The sequence below is a fragment of the Macaca thibetana genome, chromosome 5 (genome assembly GCF_024542745.1).
Source record: "Macaca thibetana thibetana isolate TM-01 chromosome 5, ASM2454274v1, whole genome shotgun sequence".
NCBI lineage: Eukaryota > Metazoa > Chordata > Mammalia > Primates > Cercopithecidae > Macaca > Macaca thibetana.
In genome coordinates this window covers 147,006,448-147,026,537 of record NC_065582.1, presented here as the reverse complement: position 1 = coordinate 147,026,537, position 20,090 = coordinate 147,006,448, and the positions used below count along the sequence as shown (strand labels likewise).

The following is a 20,090-nucleotide window of genomic DNA, read 5'->3' as shown; positions in this document are numbered from 1 at the left end:
CTTGAGCTCAGAAGTTCATGACCAAAATGGCAAAAACCTGTCTCTACTAAAAATGCAAAAAGCAGAACAAAACAAAAACTAGTCAGGTATGGTGGCATGAGCCTGCAGTCCCAGCTACTCAGGAGGCTAAGGCACAAGAATTGCTTGAACCTGGGAGGCGGAGGTTGCAGTGAGCCGAGATCGTGCCACTGCACTGCAGCCTGGACTACAGAGTGAGACTCTGTCTCAAAAAAAAAAAAATAAATTAAGTTGTGAATTTTGCTCTTGTTTTCTTGGTGTTATCAACATATTTTTTACATGTTAAGTTGTATATACATACCAATGCTAATAATCTTTAATGAGCATATGCTCATCTGTACATGCATATTCAAAATAAAATAACATTTTCTTTTGTATGATAAGAGAGTTAAAGCTGGTTTAATAATATATGTTTTGAGATCCTGTCTCAAAAATAAATAAAATAAAAAACAAGATACGGCCAAGAACGGTAGATCACCAGAGGTCAAGAGTTCAAGACTAGCCTGGACAACATGATGAAACCCCATCTCTACTGAAAATAATTAGCCAGGTGTCATGGTGCGCGCCTGTAATCCCAACTACTCAGAAGGCTGAGGCAGGAGAATCGCTTGAAACCAGGAGGCAGAGGTTGCAGTAAGCTGAGATCGCACCACTGCACTCCAACCTGGACGACAGAGTGAAACTCCATCTGAAAAAAAAAAAAAAAAAAAGCAAGAAACACACTTCACATATCTTCAGATCTTAAAACTGGAAGTTACAAATGGAAATATGAACTCAAATCTACCATGAAGTGGAAGCTGAAGTGTTTGTTAAAGAGTGAATGAAATGTACAGTGCATCTTGGAGGAGGAGATAAGAACCATTGATGCTATGCCAATGTTGATAATTTAAGAATAGTTTCCTTCGTTTCTGTCTGGGAACTTTTAGTATCTGTTGTTACGTAGTGTTCAGATTTCTGTTTTTATTTATTGAGTACTTTCCGAAGCTATTGAGTGTTCTGAAGTTCCCAGACAATGCTAGTACTAGTTTTGTATATAAAAATAAGGAGACATTATTATTATTTTCTTAATAGAGACAGGGTCTTGCTACATTGCCCAGGCTGGTCTCAAACTCATAGCCTCAAACAGTCTTCCCACCTTGGCCTCCCAAATTGTTGAGATTACGGGCTTGATTCACTGTGCTAGGCCATGGAGATAATCTTGAAGATTAAATTTTTTTTTTACAAAATTTTTTAAAAAATTTTATTCTTTGAGACAGGTTCTTGCTCTGTTGCCTGGGCTGGAGTACAGTGGCGTGATCATGGCTCACTGCAACCTCTGCCTTCCAGGCTCAAGCAATCTCTCACCTCAGCCTTCTGAGCCACCATGCCTGGCCTTGAAGATTAAATTCTTTAGTGGGTCATCTGCAAATCCAAAATTATTCTTTTTCTTTTTTACTTTCTTCTTTTTTTTTTTTAAATAGGGATGGGATCTCACCATATTGCCCAGGCTGGTCTCGAACTCCTGAGCTTAAGCAACCCCCCTGCCTTGGCTTCCCAAACTGCTAGGATTATAGACATGAGCCACCATTCTCAGCCCAAATTCAAAATTATTTATTTCTAACTATAGATTATAGTACAAAGTAAGAATTAGTTCAGTAATTTAATTGTGTCGGCATTTTTCCTATGTATCTACAGAGAATTCTGCATAGAAGACCCTTCTTTAAAAAGCAATGCTGAATGCCATATCCTGCTTTTTGCTCACACCTGTAATCCTAGCACTGTGGGAGGCTGAGATGGGTGGATCACTTGAGCCCAGGAGTTTGAGAAAAGTCTAGGCAACATGGTGAAACCCTGTTCCTGTATCCACAAAAAATATGAAAATTAGCCGGGAGTGATGGCACACGCCTGTAGTCCTAAGTACTCTGAAGGCTGAGGCAGGAGAATTGTTTCAGCTCAGGAGCTCGAGGATGCAGTGAGCCGAGATTATGCCACTGCACTTCAGCCAAGGTGACAGAGTAAGACCCTGTCTCAAAAATAAATAGAAAAGGCCAGGCACAGTGGCTCATGCCTGTAATCCTAGCATTTTGGGAGGCTGAGGCAGGCGGATCACTTGGGAGTTCCAGACCAGCCTGGCCAACATGGTGAAACCCCGTCACTAGTAAAAAATACAAAAATTAGTTGGGCATGGTGGCGCAAACATGTAGTCCCAGCTACTAGGGAGGCTGAGACGGGAGAATCACTCCAGCCCAGGAGTAGTAAAAAAGTAAAATTAAAACAAAAGGCAAGATATATTTCATATATCTTCAGCTCACTTGACTAAACTGTAATCCTTCTGACATCTCCAATAGTGTTTTTAAATTATATTATCTTTCTTTTTTTTTGAGACGGAGTGTCGCTCTGTTGCCCAGGCTGGAGTGCAGTGGCACGATCTCACTGCAAGCTCCGCCTCCCGGGTTCACGCCATTCTCCTGCCTCAGCCTCCCGAGTAGCTGGGACTAAAGGCGCCCGCCACCACGCCCGGCTAATGTTTTGTATATTTAGTAGAGATGGGGTTTCACCGTGTTAGCCAGGATGGTCTCAATCTCCTGACCTCGTGATCCGCCCGCCTCGGCCTCCTAAAGTGCTGGGATTACAGGCGTGAGCCACCACCCCTGGCCAAAATTACATTTTCTAATCTTGTTGAAAATACTAAACCACAGTGGGTTTTTTGTGTGTGGTTTTTTGTTTTTTTTTTTGAGATGGAGCCTCGCTCTGTCCCCTAGGCTGGAATGCAGCGGTGCGATCTCAGCTCATTGCAAGCTCCACCTCCTGGGTTCGCGCCGTTCTCCTGCCTCAGCCATGGGAGTAGCTGGGACTATGGTAGCTGGGACTACAGGCGCCCGCCACCACGCCCGGCTAATTTTTTGTATTTTTAGTAGAGACAGGATTTCACCGTGTTAGCCAGGCCGATCTCCTGACCTTGTGATCTGCCTGCCTCGGCCTCCCAAAGTGCTGGGATTGCAGCCATGAGCCACCACGCTGGCCACCACATTGTTTTAAAGTTATAAAATGCTGTGAATTCCTTGAGTTACTGACATTATGGCATATGATTGTTTATGAATTGAACTCATTGAATAGTAAATGGAGATTGATTATTAAAAATTCAAAAATCTGAGATTCGAAATGCTCCAAAATCTGAAACTTTTTGAGTGTCTACATGTCACTCAAAGAAAATGCTCATTGAAGCATTTTGGATTTCAGATTTTCAGATAAGAAATACTCAGCATAGGCCAAGCACTCTGGCTCGTTCATGCCTGTAATCTCAGCAGTTTTGGAGGCCAAGAGGGGAGGATTGCCTGAACCCAGAAGGTTAGGACTGTAGTGAGCAGTGATCGCACCACTCCACTCCAGCCTGGGCGACGGGAGTGAGACCCTGCCTCCAAAAAACAGAAAGAAAGAAAAAGAAACACTCAACCTGTATTAAGATGTGAAATGTGTGGTTATATCTCTTATAAAGCAGTGTTTGATGTGGTCTCAGTGGCTTATGCCTGTAATCCTAGTACTTCAGGAGCCTAAGACGGGCAGATCTCTTGAGCCCAGGACTTCAAGACCAGCCTGGGTAATATGGTGAAACCCCAACACTATTAGAAATAAAAAAATTAGCTGGGTGTGGTGGTGTGTGCCTATAGTCACAGTTACTTTTAAGATGGATCACCTGAGTCTGGGAAGTTGAGGTTACAGTGAGCCGAGATTACACCATTGCACTCAAGCCTGGGCTTATAGGAGTGAGACCTTCTCTGGGGAAGAAAAAGGAAAAAGGGAGAAATGTTTGTTGTACATAAGCCCTATATTACTGTCTTACTTAACTTGCATTGTATTTGATATTTAGCCTTATAATAACATTTTTGCTGTAATGTTAAGTGCACATTCATTTAGTGTGAGTCGCTTATATCTGGGGATGCTTTATTAAGCAGGATGGATACAATGTCTTTTATGGAAGACCAGACAAATAAGGTAGAAATCACAGAAATGTAATTAATACTATGACAAAGGAAACTACAGGTGTGTGGAACAGATCAGGAAGAAGTGATATGGAAAGTGAAACTTGAAGAGTAGGAGTTAGTTGGGAGAAGAGGGCACAGAGGTATGTTATTGAGAAAACAAATATGTATGAAGGCCCAGAGCAGGGGAAAAGTTTATTATGACTTTTTGAGCAGGAGAGTGGAATGGGGAATAGAGGTAAAAACTGAGATTTCCGCCGGGCGCAGTGGCTCACGCCTGTAATCCCAGCACTTTGGGAGGCCAAGGTGGGAGGATCACAAGGTCAGGTGATCGAGACCATCCTGGCTAACGCGGTGAAACCCCATCTCTACTAAAAATACAGAAAAATTAGCCGGGTGTAGTGGCGGGCGCCTATAGTCCCAGCTACTCGGGAGGCTGAGACAGGAGAATGGCGTGAACCTTGGAGGCAGAGCTTGCAGTGAGCTGAGATCGTGCCACTGCACTCCAACCTGGGCGACAGAGCAAGACTGTGTCTCAAAAAAAAACAAAACAAAACAAAACAAAACAAAAAAACCAGATTTCAGGGGTAGTCTAGGGCCAGGTTAAGAGTGTGGGCTTGGCCGGGCATGATGGCTCATGCCTGTAATCCCAGCACTTTGGGAGGCTGAGGCGGGTGGATCACCTGAGGTCAGGAGTTCAAGACCAGCCTGGCCAACATGGCGAAACCCCGTCTCACCCTGTTGGCGCGCCGAGATCGTGCCACTGCACTCCCTGAGCGACAGCGCGAGACTCCTCAAAAAGAGAGAGAGTGGGTCCGCATTGAAGGGAATGAGAGGTCATTAATGGTCCTTAGAGCAGCATGGTGATGCAAATCAGATTTACTTTAAAGGGCTCTCTTTAGTTTCGGTTGGGAAAATAAATTGGAGATAACAGAACGGAAGGCAGCAAAGTCAGGAGACTATGTAGTAACCTAGGTGATGAATGATTGTCTCCTTTAATGAGAAGATGGAGAGAAGTAGGTATCATTGAAAGTAGTAAGATTATTAAGACTGAAAAGAATCAAGCATAGCAAGAATGAAGGAATGGAAAGTATCTTGTTAGTTTTCGGTATTTTAAAGTCATTGGCGAATTAAAGTGCCTTTTTAGATTGAATATGAGTTAGTGAGTGAGCAGGAGGTAAGGAAGTAGAAATAGTGTAGACAAATCAAGAAGTCACAAAGAGAAGAGAGAAGTGGAAACTTAGCTTTTTTCCATAAATAGCTGAGGGGCATATATTAAAGAGTCAGTTTTTTTCCAGTTGGTTGTGCTCTGTTGGCCAGGCTGTAGTATATGTAGTGGCATGATCATGGCTTGCTGCAGCCTCAACCTTTCAGATTCAAGTGATCCTCACGCTTCAGCTCCCTAGTAGCTGGGAGTACAGGTGTGTGCCACCATGCCCAGCTAATTTTCTTATTTGTAGAGACATGGTCTCACTGTGTTGCCCAGGCTGGTCTCAAAACTCTTGAGCTAAAGGGATCCTTCCTGCCTACCTCTCCCAAATACTGGGATTACAGTGTATGAGTGCTAATTTTTGTAAAGTTCTTAGAACATTAATGTGCCATTACATATTAATGTACATAATGTACTATATACATTAATTGGCACATAGTAATTAATCTATTAAGTGTCAAAGAATTTGGGCTCAACTGGTCATTGTCATATGTGTCAGAGATAAGAATACAAGACCCTCCAAAAGTTCATGAGTAAGAGCTGATGAACTTTTTAATTTCATGGTGTTTTAGCATTTTCTTAATTTTCACTTGTTGATTTATTCTTCTTCCATAATGACACAAATAATGAGATGATTAGACTCAGAATCTGGAATCAGATTGTGGGAGTTTACATTGTGCTCTGTTTAGCTGTTTGATTAGGTTTCTTAAACTCTAAGCCTTAGTATCTCCTCAGTGTTTGCTACATCATAATAGGCATTTCAATAAAAATAATTTGAGAAAAAATTATACAGAAAAAAAAGCACAGTCACTTACTGTTTGTGCTTTCATTCACTGGTTTTACTTACTTTTTTCCTCAAGTCTATTCTGCACCCTGCCTCACATGAAGAAAGTGCCATTTACTATTTATGTTTTTATTTTATATACTATTTTATTTACCAAAATGGATTTTATTCTCTGTTGTATTCTCATAGCATCTACCATTATTCTAGGTAAATTGTAATCTCCTAGTAATTGTTGGGTTTGTTTAAAGGAGGAACATTTAAAGAGTTTAAAAACAATATATGTTAGTGACAACATTCAGCTTACTGGATCCTTTGTCTTCTACACCCCTTCTTTCACCTAGGCAAAATGATGTAATAGATATAGGGACCTTTCTTTTTTTAGTTTGAAGATTTCATTTTCTTGTAGTTCTGCTTAAACTGTTTTATTTCTGTTACTGAAAAACTCAAGTGTGCTTTATATTCTAGGTCCGGTTTATCACTAAAATATGGCATCCTAATATTAGTTCCGTCACAGGGGCTATTTGTTTGGATATCCTGAAAGATCAATGGTAAGAGATTTTGAATTCACCTTCTCTCCTTCTCATGTGAATACCAAGACTATAAGAGTGCTAAATGTGTAATTGCCTCAAAACATATATTTTATCTTGTTTGGGCAGTAACTTTATAAAGTCTCAAGTACATAATTGAAAATGCAATATAATTAAGATCACAATCCATATTTAAATAGAGACTTGTTAGATAATGTTAGATGCTAGCTTTACACTTTGAAAAGTCTTGGGTTTCATTTGTTATTTTGGTAAATTTGATTATTTGCTATCTTAAGAAGATATTTGTGAAAGACTAAAAAAGTAGAAAGTAAGTATTTAAGTAGTCATATCCCCCTTGGATGGAATGTAAGTTACAAAATTGTTGCAAGTTGTGTTAATGGAGCACAGTTTGAGCACAGTTATGACTTTGGTTTATGAATTCTAACAAGGAGCACCTTTGTAGGTGATGTCTTCATTTGGATAGCAGTATTGTGCTTTCACATTTTTTGTCTGATTTGCTCTGCACAGCATTAAGTGTTTTAAGAGTTTCTGCTCTGGAGCCACCAGGTTCACATCTTGGCTCTCCAATTTACCAAGCTGCATGGTCATGAGCAAATTACCTAAATTCTGTGTGCCTTCGTGTCCTCGTCTGCAAAATGGGTTGACACCCACTTCATAGAGCTGAGAGGATTAAATAAGTTACTTTATGTAATTCCCTTAAATTAGAGCTTTGCTTTTGTTTTTTGGTTTTTGTTTTTTTGAGACAGGGTCTTGCCTTGGTCGCCCAGGCAGGAGTGCAGTGGCGCAATCACAGCTCACTGTAGCCTTGACCTCTAAAGCCCAAGTAGTCCTACCACCTCAGCCTCCCAAGTAGCTGGGAATACAGGCACATACCACCACACCTGGCTAGTTTTTGTAATTTTTTGTAGAGACAGGGTTCCTGTTGCCCAGGCTGGAAGCTTTGTGTAGTCTAACAATGATAAAGATGATAGTTAATTATTTAGCACGTGATTTTTTTTTTTTTTGAGACGGAGTCTCGCTCTGTTGCCCAGGCTGGAGTGCAGTGGCCGAATCTCAGCTCACTGCAAGCTCCGCCTCCTGGGTTTACGCCATTCTCCTGTCTCAGCCTTCCGAGTAGCTGGGACTACAGGCACCCGCCACCTCGCCCGGCTAGTTTTTTGTGTTTTTTAGTAGAGACGGGGTTTCACCGTGTTAGCCAGGATGGTCTCGATCTCCTGACCTCGTGATCCGCCCGTCTCGGCCTCCCAAAGTGCTGGGATTACAGGCTTGAGCCACTGCACCCGGCCTAGCACGTGATTTTATAGATGGAAAAACTAAGACCAAAGGTATAAAAATTAATTGGAGTGGGAGAAAACCATAAAACTAGAAAAAAATCAGTTGAGTGAGTGTGTATTACAACCTTTTCTTCTGATTTTACTCTTTTACAAGAGAAGGTATAACAGAACAAAACAAAACAGCAGTTGGTAAGAACACTTGGAGCCAAAACTGTGTTTAATGGGCCCAGCCTGGCTACCTAATCTTCTAAAGATTATATATTATTGTTGGTACTAGAATTTTTAAGCTATGTTTTTTTGGGTAGTGTTTGTTTTTGATACAGAGTTTCACTCTTGTTGCCCAGGCTGGAGTGCAGTGGCGCGATCTCGGCTCACTGCAATCTCTGCCTCCCAGGTTCAAGCAGTTCTCCTGCCTCAGCCTCCTGAGTAGCTGAGACTACAGGCGTGCGCCATTACGCCCAGCTAATTTTTATATTCTTAGTAGAGATGAGGTTTCACCATGTTGGCCAGGCTGGTCTCGAACTCCTGACCTCAGGTGATCCTCTTCCCTGGACCTCCCAAAGTGCTGGGATTACAGGTGTGAGCCACCACACCCGGCCTAAGCTATGTGTTTGATTTGTTAAGAAAGGGGGGATAAAAAGGTACCTGAAAGAAAATGAAATAGGAATGACAGCATTTAGTGTATGGCCAATTTGGTTTACTTAGTAACTGGATGAACAGACTAGAGTTACACGTTTCATTTTGTTTTTTTCTGTTCCAGTAGTATATCTGAGTAAATCCTGTCCCTCTATAGATCATCTCTTGAGATCTGGTTTCTTGATCTATATTTCAATATATTCTATGTTGCATATAGATCAAGACTTTCAAACATAAAGCCGTGTGGAATAGACTTACTTTTATCTTCTCTGTTACTCTTTTGATTTGTGACTTGCCAATTTATTGAACGTCTTAAGTGTCAGTGTTTTTAATCCATTAGGTTATAGCCAGGGCCTCTAAAAGCTCTAAGATTCAGTGATATGAGTACGTATTTGCAGTATTCGAGACATTTTACTGTTTTCATTTGGTTTCTAGGACATTAGTTTTTCTATTCTTCCTTTCCCACCACGCTCACTCCCAGACTCCTTAACTAGTTCCTTGCATATCCCCCGATCTTTGTGTATTAGAATGCCTCAGGGATAAGTCTTGGATTTCTGCTTCTTTCTAGCTGCACTCACTTCCTTGGTAACCTCATCTGATTTCATCATAACTTCACCTTTATATACTGCAGACTCACAAATTATCTTCCCTAAACTTGAGACTCTTATCCTGCTGCCTGCTTATCATCTTTACTTGACTATATAATGAACATATCAAACATAAACTGAAATGATAGTCTCCTAACCTGAAACCTGTTTCTGTAGTCTTCCCCAACTAAGTTATTGGCAAATACATCCTTGCATTTTCTCAAGCCAAAATCACATCATGATCCTTGGCGTTTCTTTCTCTGGCACCCAATGCCCTGTCTGCAGATCTATTGGCAAAACCTCCAACATCTTAACAGCAGCTTTACTACCACATTTTTCCAAACAAACGCGTTACCTCTAGCCTGGATGATTGCATTAGTCTGCCTCCCTGCTTCTGGCTTCTCCCTACTCAGGCTATTCTCAGCACCCAGAATGACGACCTTAAAAACAAAGCTTGCAGCCAGGTGTGGTGGCTCATTCCTATAATTCCAACACTTTGGGAGGCGGAGGTGGGCAGATCACTTGAGGTCAGAAGTTCGAGACCAGCCTGGCCAACGTGGTAAAACCCTATCTCTACCAAAAATAAATAAATTAGCTGGGCATGGTGGTGCATACCTGTAATCCCAGCTACTTGGGAGGCTGAGGCAGGAAAATCGCTTGAACCTGGGAGGCGGAAGTTGCAGTTAGCCCACATCATGCCATGGCACTCCAGCCTGGGTGACAGAGTGAGACCCCATCTCAAAAAAGAAAGAAAGAAAAAGCTTGGAGATGAAAACTTCCCACTGATTTGCTTTTTGCCCAGAGTTAAGCCAACAGTACTGTTACTTGTAATTATCTCCCTATGTAGCTAGTTGAAAGATTATGGTGTGTATATATATAGAGAGAGAAATTGAATTTTTATACCAAAACATTTTCTCCTAATATGATGTGCAGGAACATAACATGTTTTACATCAACTGTTCCTTTCCTAAGGCAGGTGAATAATCTTGCTTTGTACAATTGAAAAAATATACCAAAGACACATTAGATAAAATAGGTGAGACTAGATATTCATGAATTCATTACTCTATTCCCTGAGCTTTACTGAGGTATAATTGGCATTTAGTGCATATCCATATTTAAATGTGAATGTTTAGGTTTCAGAACTGGAATTTGATAGAGAAAAATACAGGGTCTTAATCATAGGAAAAATGAATTACATAAACATTAAATAATTTTCTGCAGGCATACTAGAAAATACATGGTTAATCTTGGTCTTTTATTAATAGCATCTAGGGGTGGTGATATACCTTTATTAATATTTAACAACTTAGTATATTTATTATTTTTATTATTTTTTTTTTTTTTTTTTTTTTTTTTTTGAGGCAAAGTCTCATTCTGTCACTCAGGCTGGAGTACAATGGTGCGATCTCTGCTCACTCCAACCTCCACCTCCCAGGCTCAAGTGATTCTCCTGCCTCAGCCTCCCAAGTAGTTGGGATTACAGGCATGTGCCACCATGCCCAGCTAATTTTTTTGCATTTTTAGTAGAGATAGGGTTTCACCATGTTGGCCAGGCTGGTCTTGAACTCCTGACCTCAGGTGATCCCCCCGTCTCAGCCTCCCAAAGTGCTGAGATTACAGGCGTGAGCCACTGTGCCCGGCCCCTGGTTTATTTCTTAATTTCACAACTTATGCTATGTGGAAACGATTTTCTAATGTTTTCCACTGACACTATGACTAATGGTGTCTACTTACCTGGAGAAGAAAATGACAACACAAAAATTTCACTCAGTGATGCTGCCCTTCTAAAAGACACAAACAGGCACAGAATATCTGCCCAGTCAATAACGTATGCTCAGCATCATTACTCATCAGGGAAATGCAAATTAAAATCATAATTAGATACCACTGCATGCGTGTAAACATAAATACCTCGTGCATTGCTGGTAAGAATGTGGCTTAACCAGGCAGGGCACGTTGGCTCACGCCTGTTATCCCAACACTTTGGGAGGCCGAGGTGGGTGTATTGCTTGAGGTCAGGAGTTCAAGACCGGTCTGACCAACGTAGTGAAACCCCATCTCTACTAAAAATAAAAATTAGCCAGGCATGATGGTGGGCCCCTGTAATCCCACCTACTCGGGAAGCTGAGACAGGAGAATCTCTTGAACCTGGGAGGCAGAGGTTGCAGTGAGCTGACATCACGACACTGCACTCCAGCCTGGGTGACAAAGCGAGACTCCGTCTCAAAAAACAACAGAAAACAAAGAATGTGGTTTAACCAATTAAAGCCAGTAATATCTACCAAAGCTAAACACACACCTTCAGTATGCCCTATCAGCTTCATTCCTAGGTATATATCTAAAAGAAATTAGTGCCTATGCCTACTTTTTGAAAGACATGTATGAAAGAATTTTTATGGCGAATTTATTAATAGCCCCAATGGGAAATAACTCAGATGTCTCATCAACAAGAAAATTGATATATTGTGATCACACATTGGAGCACCACGTAACAGTAAAAAAGAGCATATCATTGACACAAACAACATGGATGAGACTCAGATATGTTGAGTGACAAAAGCCAGACACAAAAGAATACATACTGTATGGTTCAATTTTTATGAAATTGAAGATGATCCAGAATTTATGGTGATAAAAAAATACGATAGCTGGGCATGATGGCTCCTGCCTGTAATCCCAGCACTTTGGGAGGCCGAAGCGGGCAGATCACAAGGTCAGAGACCATCTGGCTAACGCGGTGAAACCCCATCTCTACTAAAAATACAAAAAAATAGCTGGGCGTGGTGGTGGGCGCCTCCTGTAGTCCCAGCTAATCGGGAGACTGAGACAGGAGACTGGCATGAACCCGGGAGGCGGAACTTGCAGTGAGCCAAGATTGCGCCACTGCACTCCAGCCTGGGCAACAGAGCTAAACTGTCTCAAAAAATTAAAAAAAAAAAAAAATACAGTAGTGATGAGGGTGGGCAGGAGTTGTGAGTAGGAGGAACAAAAATGAGGCTTTGTAGTGCTAAAAATACTCTGTATATTTATCCAGGCGGTGGTTACATGGATATATACATATGTAAAAATTCATCCAGCTGCATGATATCTTAACTTTGCTTAAACTTTAACAAAAACATTTATAGCAGCTGGGTACAATGGTGTGCACCTATAGTCCCAGCTACTCAGGAGGCTGAGGCAAGAGGATTGCTTAAGTCCAGCAAGTCTGGGCTGAAGTGTGCTATGCCAGTCAGGTGTCCACATTAAATTGCGCATGAGTATGGTGACCTCTTAGGAACAGAGGACCACCAGATTGCCTAAGGAGATATGAACCAGACAAGGTTGGAAACAGAGCAGGTCAAAACTCCTGTGCTAAGCACTAGTGAGCTAACACCTGTGAATAGCCACTGCATCCCAGCCTTGACAACATAGTGAAACCCAATCTCTTTAAAAAATAAAATCTTGGCCGGGCGCGGTGACTCAAGCCTGTAATCCCAGCACTTTGGGAGTCCGAGACGGGCGGATCACGAGGTCAGGAGATCGAGACCATCCTGGCTAACCCGGTGAAACCCCATCTCTACTAAAAAATACAAAAAACTAGCCGGGCGAGGTGGCGGGCGCCTGTAGTCCCAGCTACTCGGGAGGCTGAGGCAGGAGAATGGCATAAACCCGGGAGGCGGAGCTTGCAGTGAGCTGAGATCCGCCCACTGCACTCCAGCCTGGGCGACAGAGCGAGACTCTGTCTCAAAAAAAATAAAAATAAATAAAAATTAAAAATAAGGCCGGGCACGGTGGCTCAAGCCTGTAATCCCAGCACTTTGGGAGGCCGAGACGGACGTATCACGAGGTCTGGAGGTCGAGACCAGCCCGGCTAACACGGTGAAGCCCCGTCTCTACTAAAAAATACAAGAAACTAGCCGGGCATGGTGGCGGGCGCCTGTAGTCCCAGCTACTCAGGAGGCTGAGGCAGGAGAATGGCGCGAACCCGGGTGGCGGAGCTTGCAGTGAGCTGAGATCCGGCCACTGCAGTACAGCCTGGGCGACACAGTGAGACTCCGTCTCAAAAAAATAAAAATAAAAATAAATAAAATAACATAAAATAATATCTTGGCCGGGCGCAGTGGCTCACGCCTATAATCCCAGCACTTTGGGAGGCGGAGGCGGGCGGATCATGAGGTCAGGAGATCGAGACCATCCTGGTTAACACAGTGAAACCCCATCTCTACTAAAAATGCAAAAAAAATACAAAAAAATTAGCCGGGCAAGGTGGCGGGCGCCTGTAGTCCCAGCTACTCCGGAGGCTGAGGCAGGAGAATGGCGTGAACCCAGGAGGCGGAGCTTGCAGTAAGCTGAGATCGTGCCACTGCACTCCAGCCTGGGCGACAGAGCGAGACTCCCGTCTCAAAAAAAAAAATAAAAAAAATAAATAAATAAAATATTTAGTATAAAAGCTTCCTTTCTCTTTAAGTAGCATTTAGTGTTTTGAATGAACATGGTTTAATTATTGATGATCTGTTGGAAGATCCTTAACAGAAAAGTTACTCAACGGTATGAACAATTCACATGATTATTCTGCATAGTAAGGCCCTACTGAGTCCTTATCAATGAATATATGAATATTTACATAGCCACATTAACTGTGTCTTACTGATTTGAGACTGGAGCAAAATTAATTTACTGGAGATAGATTTACAAGGTACTGATTTATTCACATTATCTACTAAATTATAAAGATTGACACATTTTTTGAAATTTCATACTCCTGTTTGCCTGTTAGGATTTGTTATAATAGATTTAAGTTGATTGTATATACTGATCCTAAAGATCTCAGTACAATATAGATTTGATCACTACTTTGTAAATAGAAGAAATAGAACAAAAGAATGTTTTCAATTATATACTTTTTCACATTACTGAATTTAGATTAGAGCAGTCCAAAATTGCACACATTTCTTTGTATTATCAAAGATACAGTTTCTATAGATTTCATTCATTTTTTAAAGGTTTAGGCCGGGTGCTGGCCGGATGCGGTGGCTCATGCCTGTAATCCCTGCAATTTGGGAGGCCAAGTTGGGTGGATCATGAGGTCGGGAGTTCAAGACCAGCCTGGCCAAGATGGTGAAACCCTGTATCTACTAAAAATACAAAAAAGAAAATTAGCCACGCATGGTGACACACGCCTGTAATCCCAGCTATTTGGGGGGCCGAGGCAGAGAATTGCTTAAACCTGGAGGGGCGGAGGTTGCAGTGAGCTGAGATTGCGCCACTGCACTCCAGCCTGGGCTACAGAGCGACACTCCGTCTCAAAAAAAAAGAAAAAAAAAAGTTTTAGGCCGGGTGCAATGGCTTATGCCTGTAATCCCAGCACTTTGGGAGGCTGAGGCGGGCGATTACCTGAGGTTAGGAGTTCAAGAACAGCCTGGCCAACATGGCAAAACCCTCTACTAAAATTACAAAAAAGCTGGGTGTAGTGGTGCACACCTGTAGTCCCAGCTACTCCCCGGGAGGCTGAGGCACGACAATCACTTGAACCTGGGCGGCAAAGGTTGCAGTGAGCTGAGATTGCACCACTGCACTCCAGCATGGGCGATAGATCAAGGCTCCATCTCAGTAAAAATAATAGTAATAATAATAATAAAATAAAGCTTTAAATTTATTTATTTATTGTAGAGATAGGGTCTTGCTATGTTGCCCAAGCTGTTCTCAAGCACCTGGCCTCAAATGAGCCTTCCGCCTTGGCCTCCTGAAGTGCTAAGATTATAGACTTGAGCCCCAACACCTGGCCTATAGTATTTAGGGTTAGAAAAATAGGTGTGGTAGGCTGTTTTTGCATTGCCATAAAGGAATACCTGAAACTGAGTAATTTATAAGGAAAAGAAATTCCATTTGGCTTGTGGTTCTTCAGGCTATATAGGAAGCGTGGTGCCAACATCAGCTCAATTTCTGGTGAGGCCTTAGGGAACTTATGATCACGGTGGAAGATGAAAGGGGAGCCTGTTTCACATGGTGAGGGTAGAGAACAGAGTGGAAGCAACAGAGAGTGAGGAAGTTGCCACGTACTTTTAAAACACTTTTTTTTTTTTTTTTGAGACAGTCTCACACTGTTGTGCAGGCTGGTGTGCAATGGCACGATCTCGGCTCACTGCAACCTCCGCCTGTCGGGTTCAAGCGATTGTCCTGCCTCAGCCTCCCGAGTAGCTGGAACTACAGGCACGTGCCATCACGCCTGGCTGATTTTTGTATTTTTAGTAGAAACGGTGTTTCACTGTGTTGGCCAGGCTGGTCTCAAACTCCTGACCTCATGATCTGCCTGCCTTGGCCTCCCAAAGTGGTGGGATTACAGGTGTGAGCCACTGTTGCCAGCCAAAAACACTTTTTTTTTGAAGACTGTCGCCCAAGCTGAAGTACTGTGGTGCAATCTTGGCACACTGCAACCTCCACCTCCCAGGTTTAAGCACTTTTCGTGCCCTCATGCCTCAGTCTCTTGAGTAGCTGGGATTACAGGTGCGTGCCACCGTGTCCAGCTAATATTCGTGTTTTTAGTACAGATGGTCTTTTGCCATGTTGGCCAGGCTGGTCTGGAATTCCTGGGCTCAGATCCACCCACCCTGGCCTCCCAAAGTGCTGGGGTTAAAGGCATGAGCCACTGCTTCCAGCCTTAAAACACTTTTTTTTTTTTTTGAGACAGAGTTTCACTCTTGTTACCCAGGCTGGAGTGCAATGTCATGATGTTGGCTCACTGCAACCTCCACCTCCCAGGTGCAAATGATTCTCCTGCCTCAGCCTCCCGAGTAGCTGGGATTACAGGTATGCACCACCACACCCAGCTAATTTTTGTAATTTTAGTAGAGACAGGGTTTCTCCATGTTGGTCAGGCTGGTTTCAAACTACCAACCTCAGATCATCCACCCACCTGACCTCCCAAAGTGCTGGGATTACAGGCATGAGCCACCATGCCCGGCCAAAATACTTAAACAACCAGCTCTCACATAAACTCATTCATGACCAATGGTGTTCCTCTAAGCCATTCATGAGCTATTTGCCCCCATGATCCAAACACCTCTCCCCAGGCCCCACCTCCAACGCTGGGAATTACATTGCACCATGAGATTTGGAGAGGACAAATATCCAAACTATATCAATAGGTTTTGTTTTTGTTTTTTTTTTTTTTTTTTTTTTTGATACAGAATCTCACTCTGCCACCCAGGCTAAAGTGCTGTGGCTCACTGCAGCCTCAACCTTCCAGGCTCAAGCAGTCTTCCCACCTCAGCCTTCCGAGTAACTGTAACTACAGACATGTGCTACCACACCTGGCTAATTTTTTGTAGAGACAGAGTTTCAACTCATTGCCCAGGCTAGTCTTAAACTCCTGGACTCAAGCAATCTACCTGCTTCAGCCTCCCAAAGTGCTGGGACTAGGCATGAGCCATCCCGCCTGACCTCAGTTATTGAACTAATTTTCTTACAATTAATGATTAAAACTGGCTATGCGCGGTGACTCAGACCTGTAATCCTAGCATTTGGGAGGCCAAGGCAGGAGTATTTCTTGGGCTCAGGTGTTTGAGACCTACACTGGCAACGTGGCAAGACCCTGTCTATACAAAAAGTTTTAAAATTGGCTGGGCGTGGTGTTGCGTGCCTGTAGTCTAAGGTGAGAAAATCACTTGAGCCTTGGAAGTCAGGGCTGCAGTGAGCTGTGTTCACACATTCTGTGAAAATTCAATCATGCAGAAAAGTGCCAACTTTTTCTCTTTGACATTGTTATGAATTGTATATAAATTTATAGCTCTAGATTTTTTTTCAATTTTGAGGGTTTTGAGAGCAAACTGCCCTTTTTTTTTTTTTGGCGCCCCTGCCAGACACAGTTTTGCTCTGTCGCCTAGGCTGGAATGCAGTGACACGATCACAGCTCACTGCAGCCTTGACCTTCTAGGCCCCAAGCATTCTTGCCACCTCAGCCTATTACAGGTGCACACCACCATGCCTGGCTAATTTTTTAAAATTATTTTTTATAGAGAGAGGTCTCGCCATGTTGCCCATGCTGGCTGGTGCTCAAGCAGTCCCCCTGTCTTAGCTTCCCAAAGTGCTAGGATTACAGGCATGAGCCACTGCCCCCGGCTGATTCTTTTTCTTTAACCACCTCTTCATTCAAGTTTCTGATTCTTGAATGGTAATCTAGAGTCTGTAGGAGACTGTGTCTTCACAATAGGAAGACAGTACAAATAGAGGAAATAGACAGTATTTATAATAAGGATTTTTGAGTCTCTAAGGTAAGAACTTATTACTTAGATTTTTGTTTCTTTGTTTGAGACAGAGTCTCGCTCTGTCGCCCAGGCTGGAGTGCAGTGGCACACTGCAAGCTCTGCCTCCTGGGCTCACACTATTCTGTTGCCTCAGCCTCCCTACCAGATGGGACTGCAGGCGCCCGCCACCACTCCAGGCTAATTTTTTGTATTTTTAGTAGAGACAGGGTTTCACAGTGTTAGCCAGGATGGTCTCAATCTTCTGACCTCGTGATCTGCCTGCCTCAGCCTCCCAAAGTGCTAGGATTACAGGTGTGAGCCACTGTGTCTGGCCTACTTAAAAGTTTTTCGGAAAAATTTTTTTTTTTTTTTTTTTTTTGAGGCGGAGTCTCACTCTGTCGCCCAGGCTGGAGTGCAGTGGCGCGATCTCGGCTCACTGCAAGCTCCGCCTCCCGGGTTCCCGCCATTCTCCTGCCTCAGCCTCCCTTGTAGCTGGGACTACAGGCGCCGCCACCACGCCTGGCTAGTTTTTTGTATTTTTAGTACAGACGGGGTTTCACTGTGTTAGCCAGGATGGTCTCGATCTCCTGACCTCGTGATCCGCCCGTCTCGGCCTCCCAAAGTGCTGGGATTACAGGCTTGAGCCACCGCACCCGGCCTTCAGAAAATTTTTGTAAAGTACACAGCATAAAATTTACTAGGCCAGGCATGGTGGCTCATGCCTATAATCCCAGCACTTTGGGAGGCCAAGGCGGGTGGATTGCTTGAGCTCAGGAGTTCAAGACCAGCGTGGGCAACATGGCGAAATTCCATCTCTACAAAAAATACAAAAATTAGCCAGGCATGGTGGCATGAGTCTGTAGTCCCAGCTACTTGGGAGGCTGAGGTTGGAGGATCACTTAAGCTCAGGAGGTTGAGGTTGAGGCAACAGGGACCTGTGATCACACCACTGCATTCCAGCCTAAGTGACCATGAGACCCTATCTCAAATAAGCAGGGCCGGGCGTGGTGGCTCACGCGTATAATCCCAGCACTTTGAGAGGCCGAGGTGAATGGATCACCTGAGGTCAGGAGTTCCAGACCAGCCTGACCAATATGGTGAAATCCTGTCTTTACCAAAAATATAAAAAAGTTAGCCAGGCGTGGTAGCATGCAACTGTAGTCCCAGATACTAGGGAGAATCACTTGAACCTGGGAGGCAGAGGTTGCAGTGAGCTGAGATTGTGCCACCGCACTTCAGCCTGGGCAACAGAAGGAGACTCTGTCTCAAATAAATAAGTAAGTAGGCTGGGCATGGTGGCTCTCGCTTGTAACCCCAACACTTTTGGAGGTTGAGGCGGATGGATCACCTGAGGTCAGGATATATATGTACACACATACGCATATACGTATACAAAAGCCAGACATTTTGTTGATCCATTCATCCATCCATGGAAACCTTAAGTTGCTTCTGCCTTCTGGCTGTTGCGAATAATATTGTTATGAACATGCATATATTAACACCTACTCCAGTTCCTGCGTTCAGTTCTTTTGGGTGTATATCCATAAGTGGAATTGCTGGATTATATAGTAACTGTGGGTTTTTTTTGTTTTTTTGTTTGTTTTTTGTGTTTTTTTTGAGGGACTGTCGTACTGTTTCTCATAGAGTTTTCACCATTTTACATTCCCACAAGTAGTGCACAAGAGTTCCATTTCTCCACAACCTGGCTAACATTACTTTTTTTTTTATGGTAGCCATTCTTTTTTTTTTTTGAGACGGAGTCTCGCTCTGTCGCCCAGGCTGGAGTGCAGTGGCCGGATCTCAGCTCACTGCAAACTCCACCTCCCGGGTTCACGCCATTCTCCTGCCTCAGCCTCCTGAGTAGCTGGGACTACAGGCACCCGCGTTTTTTTAGTAGAGACAGGGTTTCACCGTGTTAGCCAGGATGGTCTCGATCTCCTGACCTCGTGGCCCATCTCAGCCTCCTGAAGTGCTGGGATTACAGGCTTGAGCCACTGCGCCCAGCCTATATGGTAGCCATTCTAATGGATATGAAGTGATAGGTCATTGTGGTTTCAATTTGCATTTCCCTAATGATTAATGGTGTTGAGCATCTTTTCATGTGTTGACACTTTATATATCTTCTTTGGAGAAACGTCTGTTCACATCCCTTGTCGATTTTTTAACCAGGTTTGTTTTTTGTTGTTACTGAGTTGTAGGAGTTCTTTATATATTATGGATATTAAGCCCTCACCAGATAAATGATTTGGAAATATTTTCTCCTGAAACACAGAAGCTTTTTTGTTTTAAGTAGTGGGGTCTTACTATGTTGCCCAAGCTGGCGTCAAACTCTTGGGCTCAAGTGATCCTCCCACCTCAGCCTCCCAGGTAGCTGGGACTACAGGTGTGTACCACCACACCAGCTTCACAGGAGTGTTTATTTTTATTTTTAATTTTTATTATTTTTTTTCTTTATTTATTTATTTTTTTTTTTTTTGAGATGGAGTCTCGCTTTGTCGCCCAGGCTGGAGTGCAGTGACATGATCTCGACTTACTGCAGCCTCTGCCTCCTGGGTGTTCAAGCAATTCTCCTGCTTCAGCTTCCCAAGTAGCTGGGATTACAAACATGCCTAGCTAATTTTGTGTTTTTAATAGAGATGGTGTTTCACCATGTTGGCCAGGCTGGTCTCGAACTCCTGACCTCAGGTGATCCACCTGCCTCAGTCTCCCAAAGTGCTGGGATTACAGGTGTGAGCCACTGCACCCGGCCAGGAGTTTTTAACTTTGATAAAGTTGTCGTGCATATTCCCTTATTTTTTTCTTTGGTTTCTTCTACCTTTGATGTCATATCCAAGGAATCATTGCCAAAT

The 20,090-nt window shown here is 43.2% G+C and overlaps 2 protein-coding genes across 2 annotated transcripts in view; one reads left to right on the top strand and one right to left on the bottom strand.

The window, feature by feature from the left end:
• Window positions 1-20,090, bottom strand: part of SMIM14 (small integral membrane protein 14) — a 720,432-nt gene that overhangs the window by 205,370 nt on the left and 494,972 nt on the right. The gene's annotated exons all lie outside the window — the stretch shown is intronic.
• UBE2K (ubiquitin conjugating enzyme E2 K) overlaps window positions 1-20,090 on the top strand; it is an 86,320-nt gene that overhangs the window by 53,239 nt on the left and 12,991 nt on the right. The window contains exon 4 of the mRNA XM_050790382.1: window positions 6,437-6,519. Within this exon, the coding sequence (XP_050646339.1) occupies window positions 6,437-6,519 (83 nt within the window). The remainder of the gene's footprint in view (window positions 1-6,436; window positions 6,520-20,090) is intronic.